Raw genomic sequence first — 11,224 nt, forward strand, 5'->3', positions numbered from 1 at the left:
CGCTCACCTGGATCCAGCTCCCAACTGTGTGCCCTGACAGACTGGAACCAACCCCAGAGGTTAAAGCGACAGCATCTCTATTTAAGACAACCTACCTTGAAACTTTAACCAGCCTGTTCGAATCCAATCTGAACTTTCCAACCTACCCCCACACAGCATATTCTCCTTGTTTCCTTCAATCTGGGAAAGTTGTTTAGATAGGAATGTAATGACTGTCTCAAATTGGTTGACCGCACAACTTCTAATTCATGTAAATCAATATCGAATTTGAATGGGTGTGACAGGTTAATACCAGGGATTTGATAATTGACAGGTTCGTTCCAGGCATTCGTGCGTTTTCAAGGCTGGTGCTCTCTTGAGTCAATAATTTAAATAGATACAATTGTGGATTTGTGTAACCTGCTGTACGCTGTGGCCTACTGCTGACATATTTGACGGATATAGTTATTTATAGATCTCATTGAAATGAATACGCAGGCACGTACACACATGGTAGCTCAGCTGCCGAGAATGTTTATCCCGAATAACCCTTGACCTGGGAATGCGCAGTTGTAATACCAAACTCGCTTATTGATGGCATTTCAATTTCATAGTTCATAACACTAGTTAAATTAAAACAGGTTTTTAAAAATAAATTTGTTTTTAGAGTGGTCACTAGCCCACAGCTAATTTTGTTTCTTTCGTGTTGATTCAAAATAAAAATGCCAATATCTTTCCATTTTTTTACAAGCATACAATGTACGTAAAGTGTTGTCAGAGACGTGCAGCGTGAGAATGTTTTCTCTTCAATTTTTGATTTATTTTCACTTTTTTTTAGCTAACATTATGAAAGTTGTACATATATTATACTTAAGGTCCATAAAAATAAATGTTATTCATGAGGCTTGGAAGTCCAGACTATATTCTCAGTGGGAAACATTCACATTAAGACAAACAATGTTTGGGTTCACTTCAAATTGTTCCTGTTCTAGATCGCAAACTGACAATACAGAATTTATCATTTTTAATATATTGGAATCTTTCATCAAGAATCTTATATCAGGATTTTAACATAATTTCCAGCAGTAACTAGAGTTGCTCATGATCCTCATGGAATTTGTGTCAATCTTTCCAGTATCTATTTTGATCAAAACAAGAAGTTAAACAAAAGGAAACAAAGTAGCAATTAAAAAAACAGAAGCGCTTTTACTAAAACAGAAAAATCTAAAAGTAATCCAGGCTGTTTTCTGTAGGAAACAAAATAACTGAAGAATAGACAATAGACAATAAACAATAGGTGCAGGAGTAGGCCATTCGAGCCAGCACCGCCATTCAATGTGATCATGGCTGATCATCCCCAATCAGTACCCCGTTCCTGCCTTCTCCCTATATCCCCCGACTCCGCTAACTTTATGAGCCTTATCTAGCTCTCTCTTGAAAGTATCCAGAGAACCGGCCTCCACCGCCCTCTGAGGCAGAGAATTCCACAGACTCACATCTCTCTGTGAGGAAAAAGTGTTTCCTTGTCTCCGTTCTAAATGGCTTACCCCTTATTCTTAAACTGTGGCCCCTGGTTCTGGACTCCCCCAACATCGGGAACATGCTTCCTGCCTCTAGCGTGTCCAAACCTTTAATAATCTTATATGTTTCAGTAAGATAGCCCCTCATCCTTCTAAACTCCAGAGTATACAAGCCCAGCTACTCCATTCTCTCAACATATGACATATCCCGCCATCCCGGGAATTAACCTTATAAACCTACGATGCACTCCCTCAATGGCAAGAATGTCCTTCCTCAAATTAGGGGAGCAAAACTGTACACAATACTCCAGGTGTGGTCTCACTAGGGCCCTATACAACTGTAGAAGGACCTCTTTGCTCCTATACTCAACTCCTCTTGTTATAAAGGCCAACATGTCATTAGCTTTCTTCACTATAAACTTAATCTCCACAATGAAATAATACTTTAATGCTCGTAGTAAAGCGTAAAGAAAAATAATAAAAGTAGTAAGAGCCTCAATCGACTCTCATATTCTCAATTCCACAGCAATCCAATGAAAGTCACCTTGTCTACACTTCTCTCAGCCTGTCTTTTGCAAGGACACCAATCCTTATTCCCAATATCTGTCCAAGTTGCATTCTAGAAAATCCAAGATGTCCTCCTTCTTCAGTGAATGTGGTTTCCTCTTTGCTGCTGTGGATGGAGCCCTCAGCCATGTCTCTTCTGTGTCCTGCAGTTCTGCTATTGTTCCCCCTCCCCCATGTTGGAACAAGGATAAAGTTCCCCTTGTCTGCACCTTTCACACTACAGACTCTGCATCCAACACATAATTCTCTGAAGTTTTTGCCACCTTCATAGTGATCCCACTACCGTTCACATCTTTCCATCCCCAACCATTTTTGCTTTCCCTACAGAACATTCCCTCTGCAGCTCCTCGGTTCACTCATCCCTCCCCACCTAACCTGCTCCTTTCCCAGGTACTTTCCTCTGCAACTGCCGGCGATGTAACACCTGTCCCTACACCTCTCTCACATCCTTCCAGGGAGCCCAGCAGCCCTTTCAGGTGACACAGAGGTTCACGCGCACCTTTTCAAACTTTGTCTACTTCATTCTGTGCTCCCAACGTGGCCTATTCATTGGCGAGACCAATCAAATACTAGGCGACCGTTTCACTGAATGCTTGCACTCTGTCCACCAAGGCTTGCTGGATCACCCAGTTGCTAACCATTTTAACTTCCCATTCCCATACTGAACTTTCTGTCCTTAGCATTAGGCCACTTGAGGATCAGCTCCTCGTGTTCTGTTTCGGTAGCTTACAACCCAACAGTATGAGCATTGAATCCTCCAATTTCAAGTAATATCCCCTCTCTTTTCCTTGTGCGCACTTTGTAGTGCACATATTTCTCCCTCCTCATCATAAACCACCCTGCCACCTATGCTCCTTTCTCCTCCAAACGTTCATCTCTCGCCCCTGAGGTGCCCCTTTTATGTCTCTTATTTCCCCTCCCTGTGAAACCCATCTGCCAATCAAACTCCCCTCACCTAGTCCCCCTAGTCCTCACCTTTCACCCCACCAGCCGTCACATACAACAAGTAATCCTCCGTCAGTTTCGCCACCTCCAACGTGACCCCACCACTCGCCACATCTTCCCATCTCCCCCCATGTCTGCCTTCCGCAAAGACCGCTCCCTCGCAACTCCCTTGTTAATTCTTCCCTTCCCTCCCGTACCACCCCCTCCCCGGGCACTTTCCAATGCAACCGCAAAAAATGCAACACCTGTCCCTTTATCTCCCCCCTCGACTCCATTCAAGGACCCAAGCAGTCGTTCCAGGTGCGACAGAGGTTCACCTGTATCTCCTCCAACCTCATCTACTGCATCCGCTGCTCTAGATGTCAGCTGATCTACATCGGTGAGACTAAGCGGAGGTTGGGCGATTGTTTCGCCGAACACCTCCGCTCGGTCCGCAAGAACCTACCTGACCTCCCGGTGGCTCAGCACTTCAACTCCCCCTCCCATTCCCCGTCCGACCTCTCTGTCCTGGGTCTCCTCCATGGCCAGAGTGAGCAACACCGGAAATTGGAGGAACAGCACCTCATATTCCGCTTGGGGAGTCTGCATCCTGTGGGCATGAACATTGGATTCTCCCAATTTTGTTAGCCCTTGCTGTCTCCTCCCATCCCTCAGCCCTTGGGCTGTCTCCTCCTCCTTTTTCCTTCCTTCTCCCCGCCACCCCCTATCAGTCCGAAGAAGGGTTTCGGCCTGAAACGTTGCCTATTTCCTTCGCTCCATAGATGCTGCTGCAACCGCTGAGTTTCTCCAGCATTTTTGTGTCCCCTCACCTATATCCACTTACCACTTGCAAGACTTTGCCCCACCTTTCACCTCTCTTTTCCAATTTTCCCTCTAATCCGTCAGTCTGAGAAATAAAGTCATTATTGCTTAAGAAAATACTACCAATTCACCAAACAAGATAAAGTAAAAAGACAAATAACAGGCAAGGAGATTAGAGAACCAACAACGAACTGAAGATAAACACAAAAAGCTGGAGTAACTCAGCGGGACAAGGAAATGAGAGATGACACAAAAAGCTGAAGTAACTAAGCAGAGAGAGGTCTGAAGAAGGGTCCCGACCTGAAACGTCACCCATTTCTTCTCTCCAGAGGCTGCCTGTCCCGTTGAGTTACTCCAGCATTTTGTGTCTACCTTCGAGTAACTCAGCAAACAAACTACTCGGAGAACAATATTTGGAAAGCAATTGAATACATATTATATTTACCAATGGCGATTTAGTCAATTAAGGATGTTGTATTGTTAATTAAGTGTGTTATATTGATGTGATATATTGATTCAGTAATTTGGCTGAATTATACGAGGATCAAAATGTTTTTATTTTTAGATTGAATCTTCCTAAATATATTTATTTTATGCATTTCTTTTACAATAGTAATATCATGTGCTTTCCAAGATTTAAATAGACAAATGACGTGTTTGAGTTGTGCATGACTAAGTGAAACAAACAGTGATACAATAGCCAATTATTATTTTTCTGTAGAAGGGACATGGGCCTTTAGATATACTTGTCTTTCTGTCGGTCTTGTGGAATAGTCCTTTTCTTCAAATTGTGCTTTTATACCCAGGTCAAGTATTAAGATTTTATTAATTGGAATGGATTTTGGAGACTGCACATGTATATTTAAATGTGGAAATGCAGAATTTGCTGAGAATTATTCCTTGTCAAATATTTCTAGCATTTTCTGCTAATCCCCTACATTCCCAGCTGATTATGGTGCAGGTTGAACATCGATTTACTGGCCGTCCCCTATAATCCAGACAAAATTACGAGAGCTCAATTGAAATTCCCTGAGTGGCCGCAGATGGCATTGCGAGTAGTGAGTGCTTTTTCTGGTTGTGTCCCTCCGTAGTGAAAGAATCAACTATGCCATCAATCTTCTCTCCTAACTGTTTCACAAAGACAATACTGTAAACCCTATTTTGAACGACTCCCTTATAACAGATGTCGTTTATAGAGGACGGACCTACCGACCCATCTCCGCCTCGCACCATCTCCCCAGCTGTTTAGAGTCCCGGCTTCCGACCTACTCGCGACTCACAAGGTGCATCAGCAAGCCCTTCTTCACCCACCGAAGAACACAAAGTGCTAGAGTAACTGAGTGGGTCAGGATCTCTGGAGAACATGGATAAGTAACATTCCTCAGACTGATTCAGTGAGCAGTGTTAGTCCAGCCCTTCATGTCGTTTCACTTTATGCGATCCCTTCTTCACCGGCTCACAGCTATTGTTGCGGCTCACATTGTGGCTCCTGGGGACAACTTTGTTCAGTGTGCCCCTACTGACAGAACACACTTGGTCATCGTGGGATGCCCTTCCCTCTCACCTGCTGTCCCAGGGCTCTAAACGCCCGGGGAGTTGGTGGGAGCCAGGGATGCAGGTCATTTCTTTCACATTCAGTTTACATTTTATATTTGTTCTATTTAAGTTTCTGGCACTTGATGGTGCTTGGGAAACACGGGAGTGGTGTCATTAGTGGGCCAGGGGTATATTGTCATTTCATTATCACATGACCTCTGCTGGTCCAGAGAAACAGATAACCGAGGCTGCCGGAAAATAAGTGTTCAACCTGCATCACTTTTTTGAGTTCCTTCTGCTCTTAGTTTAGTACTTAACTCATGGATTCCTGTTGCCTTCTGCCCTCACTTCTTTTATATATACAATTCCACTGCTTAACTGATTTTTTGAATATTCAGTACCTTATTTCAATTTCAACATCATTACATCAAATACTAAGTATTATACAGTTGCATTATTTGATGTAATTGTATCACTTCTGTTAGTAAGTTTTGGATCTATAGTCACCAGTTTGTGACAATGTTTCTGATTAAAATACATTTTATTCTAAACATAGATCTAAAGATCACCTGGTACAATAAACACAAGGAGATCAAGCAATCAAGATTCTTCAAGATGGTTCAGTTTGAAGACACTTACCAATTGGAAATTGCTGAAGCCTACCCGGAGGATGAAGGAACATATACATGTATCGCAACCAACTCTGCTGGAGAGGTGTCATGCACTGCTGAATTAAAACTGGAAGGTAATTAAAAATTTTGCTTATATTTGCTACTTCTTATGTTATATTTACATTTCTGTTTTGCTGATGTGAAATTTGAAGCACTTTCCTGCTTGCAGTTGTTTTCTTAATTTAATAATGTTTTTTATCATTGCCTGCGGCATTCATTTCTACATCAGCACAATTGGCCAGCAACAGTGTTCATTTGTGAAAGCATGTGTATTTTGTGCTTGTTTTGCTGAACACCATTCTACCTTATTTTAGTACCTACCATTTCCTGAAGCTTTTTCATCAGTTACAGCGCCCTCCATAATGTTTGGAACAAAGTGCCATCATTTATTTATACGCCTCTGTACACAATTTGAGATTTGTAATAGAAAGAATCACACGTGGTTAAAGTGCACATTGTCAGTTGTTAATAAAGGCCATTTTTATACATTTTGGTTTCACCATGTAGAAATTACAGCAGGATTTATACATAGTCCCCCCATTTTAGGGCACCATAATGTTTGGGATACAACAATGTTATGTAAATGAAAGTAGTCATGTTTAGTATTTTGTTGCATATCCTTTGCATGTAATAACTGCTTGAAGTTGGCGAATTCATGGACATCACCAGTTGTTGGGAGTCTTCTCTGGTGAAGCTCTGCCAGGCCTGTATTGCAGCCATCTTTAGCTTATGCTTGTTTTGGGGGCTAGTCCCCTTCAGTTTTCTCCAGCATATAAAAAGCATGCTCAATTGGGTTCAGATCGGGTGATTGACTTGGCCACTCAAGAATTGACAATTTTTTAACTTTGAAAAACACCTTTGTTGCTTTAGCCGTATGTATGGGATCATTGTCTTGACAATGGTCATTGACAAATCCACACCTGACTCCTGAAGAGTGTTTCTGATCTGTTGGACAGGTGTTTGGGGGTTTATTTATTATAGAGAGAATTCTTCTGTCATCAGCTGTGGAGGTCTTCCTTGGCCTGCCAGTCCCTTTGCGATTAGTAAGCTCACCAGTGCTCTCTTTCTTCCTAATTATGTTCCAAACAGTTGATTTTGGTAAGCCTAATGTTTGGCTGTTGTCTCTATAACAGTTTTATTCTTGTTTCTCAGTCTCATAATGGCTTCTTTGACTTTCATTGGCACAACTTTGTTCCTCATGTTGATAAACAGCAATAAAAGTTTCCAAAGGTGATGGAAAGACTGGAGGAAAGACTAGGTGCTGAGAACGGTCTTACACCTGCATTAAGGAGGCAATTAAACACACCTAAGCAATTACAAACGCCTGTGAAGCCATGTGTCCCAAACATTATGGTGCCCTTAAATTGGGGGACTATGTATTGTAAGCTGTAATTTCTACATGGTGAAATCAAAAAGTATAAAAATGGCCTTTAATAAAATCTGACAATGTGCACTTTAACCACATGTGATTTTTTCCTTCACAAATCTCAAATTGTGGTGTACAGATAAATAAATGATGGGTCTTTGTCCCAAACATTATGGAGGGCGCTGCATAGACTTCATCAAGCAACTCACCCAGCCACATTGCTTCCACTTCTGTAGTACATCTCATGGCCAGTTCTTCCATCCACCTCTACGGTAAACAGAGACCAGCTGCTGTGCACACTGGAATTCCACTATAACACGACTATACCGTTTTCAAATGCAGATTTTTTTTTTGTTAAAACAACTTAATATGTTATAACTGTAAATATATACAGAAATAAAACATTTTAAAATCATTTTGTTTGAATTTTCTTGAGTTAAAACTAGGTCACCTCTTGCACTAGTTTAAGTTTTAAGATTATTAAAGACTGAAATATCAAAGACTGAAATTTTCATAGTCCATTTCAAATGCAGCTAAAATAACTTGAGCATACATTTTTTCAAGTTGGTATTTTGGTTCTATCATTAACACCTGTCAAACAAGTTAAGGTAGATTTCCTCTGCAAGGTATAAAAAGTTTGAAGAAATTAGAACAAAGACTTAGTGACATATGTCCTATTTTGGTTCCCTTAAGATGCATCCTCTGCCCAGAGGTCTATCTTTACAGAGTTTATTTTGAGTAGGCAAATGCAGTATGGGGCAGCGGCAAAAGTTACTTTACTTCCCAAATCCAAGCGTAATGACATCATGATGGACATATGATAGAGCCAAGAGAAGACCTAGTACTTTATTTTGATAATTCTCAGAACAATGTTTACATTATAATTATTGGCTTAGCAATTTCTGCAAAGTATAGAACATGCTGGACAATATACATACATAGTATATGAGGTCAATATTTATTCTGAAAAGATAGTATCTTCAAGAGTACATTTGATTATTTCCTTTAGCTTTCAATTTCATACCATGTCACCTCATTATTCAAAAACCTGACGACTTTAATGCACCAGTATGAAAGCCTTTCATTTTGATACATTGACGCATTAATTCATCTGCATCTTGGATATTTGCAAGAGAAGAACTAAATCATCATTTTGTTCAAATGAATGCCATTTTCTTCCAAAGAATTTGCAGATGTTTTTGAGGAAGAGAACATGGGTATATTCCTCATCAAGTGAATTGCACTTCTTAAGCATGTGTCCAGCATGCTGGGTTGCCCGTTGGACAACATAAACTATTGCTTTCTTTAATTTGTCAGTCATGATTTAATATCATGATTAATATTTTGTCTTTTGTTACTCAGATTACAAAGTGCAAAGCATAGATAGTCAGAGCATAACTTCTGGAAAAGCTGTAGCGGAATCCATCTCTTCAAAGACTTTTGAAGTATCAGGAATGCATATGGAGTGTCCTATGACCTTAAAGCATACAAAGAACTATACAGAGGAAATCAGTTTACAACAAGAACATTCGTACAATGTTCAGATGTTTGAAAGTATCTCCATGACTTCATCCACCAAGACAGTTTCTTCTGAAAGCTGGGGAGAATCTCAAAAAGTTAGCAAGGCTGAAGCAATCAGAAGTGGCTCTCAAGTTGCACCAAAGTTCCTACAAGATATGGAAAATATCACAGTTATGTTAGGTGAAACAACATCTCTAAAATGTCAAATTCTAGCAATCCCAAAACCTGAAATAACATGGTACAAAGAAGACCAAGAAGTTGTGGAAGCTAAAAGAATAAAAATTGTAACTATAACAGAAGCTGAAGCTTTAACTTTGTCTGAGATAATTATACAAAACACGAATGAAGAGGATACAGGAGTTTATAACTGCAAAGCTGTGAATCCTCATGGTGAGGCGAAATGTAAAGCAAAAGTAACTATTGCTGCAGCCAAACCAGGCCTTGAAGTCCCTGCAATTCTACTTGAACTTAGTGATCTTAGAGTCAAAACTGGTCAGATGGCACAGTTCATCTGTTCTTTTAATGAAGAAACATTCTCAGAGATTATATGGAGTCACAGAAACAGAAGATTGGAAGAATCAGGAAGACTGAAGATATCTCGGAATGGAAATGTTATGTCTCTCACCATCCTCAATGTGCACATAGAAGATCAGGGACAGTATAGCTGTACTGCAAGAAATCAAGGTGGTGAAATGAAGACTACTGCCGTACTTACAGTCGAAGGTGGTTGTTTATAATTTTATTTAAAGACAACATCCTGATTCATCCACTTCATTGTTTCTTACCCAAAATTAATATAGTATCTATTTAAGAAGATCCTGAGTTTACCTATTAACAGTAATATATTTGTTTAAGATGTTAGCTAGTGATTTATACAAACTTTAACACTAGACATTTCATCACACTAGTCTGCATGAATTATTGAACACATTATTTCGGGCTGTTTTATATTTTTCAAGTATTTACTTTGCTGAAATTGCTAAATCACTTAACATTTATCCTAATTTTATTCTTGCATAGCTGAAGAAACAAAACCCCAAACAGGTGCTAAAATTCCCACTGATAGCAGTTCAGATATCTCTAAAATTGAACAAAGGCCTCATATCACATCTAAAAGCAAATCAAAAGTTCTAAAGAAACCATCAAGCTCACCACCTACTTCAACCAAACGACCAACTAGAACAGAAAAGCAAAGAAGCCGAGACTACTATCCTGACGTGGTGCCCAGTGATGAATTAATAGACATTGGAGCAATTGCACCAGCATTCTTAGAAAAGTTGCCACCAGAAATCATTGCAGAAGATGGAGAAGATGTTTTGCTGTTTTGCATTGTAAAGGGTCTACCATCGCCTTGTGTACTTTGGCTGTGCAACCAACGCATGGTTGAAGAATCTTCAATGTGTTCCATAAAACATGATGGGTTGCTATGCAGTTTAAAGTTACTGAAAGTCAGCCAGAGTCACAGTGGTGCTTATACATGCAAAGCGGTTAATTCAGCAGGAGAAACAGCGTGCAACACTCTACTTAGTGTGACAGGTTGGCAATTGCATGCTTTGATCCTTCCCCATGTGACTCTATCATGCATCTCAGCACAGTCATGGAAAGAATCTTTGCGAAGTCATCTTGTTTCGCTGTGGATTATTGCACTCCTTTTTACATTAAAATGGATTAGGCATGTGAGGCATGTTTAATGTTTTGTTACAGAGCAAAACAGATTTTTGTTTACAAAATCCTGGGTTGTCTGAATTAGCTTTGTGATTCAATCAACCAGTTGTTTGGTGATACATTTTGAAAGCTGCAATCAACGGATATATCTCTGCTATTTTGCATGTATGATTGTATGGTTTTGCATATTTCATAGTTCATTTTTCTTTTTTGCACTTTTATTTACAAATTGTAAAACCAATGTTGATTGCACTTCTGAAATTATACTCAATTTTATTTGTTTTAATTTACTGCAGAAAGAAAGATTCAAGACAAAATTGAACAACAGATTGAAATGGAAGTGAGAGGTAATGTTTTTATTATTTGATATATTTGCGAGATACCATTTAAAATCCTCTGACCGATCTGCTTTGTTCTCATCTCGATAACGTGCTACATTATGAAACATTATGAAATTGCATGTGTTAATGTGATTTGTTGTTAAATTGTCATTCTCATTTTGATATAAAAATCCTTTACATTTATTTATTTTACAGGCAACTTTACTTCTTCCCATTGTTAATTGCTCATAATCAAACTGAATTTCAGTGCAGATTTGCTTATTATTAAAATTGATATACAACGTGGTATATGTGGGTATACGTGAATATGAA

General features: G+C 39.7%; 1 protein-coding gene across 6 annotated transcripts in view; it reads left to right on the forward strand.

Moving 5' to 3' along the window:
- ttn (titin) overlaps nt 1-11,224 on the forward strand; it is a 324,330-nt gene that overhangs the window by 56,866 nt on the left and 256,240 nt on the right. For all 6 annotated transcript variants that reach the window (XM_033023845.1, XM_033023846.1, XM_033023847.1 and 3 more), the window contains exons 39-42: nt 5,905-6,093; nt 8,748-9,629; nt 9,927-10,442; nt 10,868-10,918. In XM_033023845.1, the coding sequence (XP_032879736.1) occupies nt 5,905-6,093; nt 8,748-9,629; nt 9,927-10,442; nt 10,868-10,918 (1,638 nt within the window). The remainder of the gene's footprint in view (nt 1-5,904; nt 6,094-8,747; nt 9,630-9,926; nt 10,443-10,867; nt 10,919-11,224) is intronic.

The sequence above is a fragment of the Amblyraja radiata genome, chromosome 7, assembly GCF_010909765.2.
Source record: "Amblyraja radiata isolate CabotCenter1 chromosome 7, sAmbRad1.1.pri, whole genome shotgun sequence".
Taxonomy (NCBI): domain Eukaryota; kingdom Metazoa; phylum Chordata; class Chondrichthyes; order Rajiformes; family Rajidae; genus Amblyraja; species Amblyraja radiata.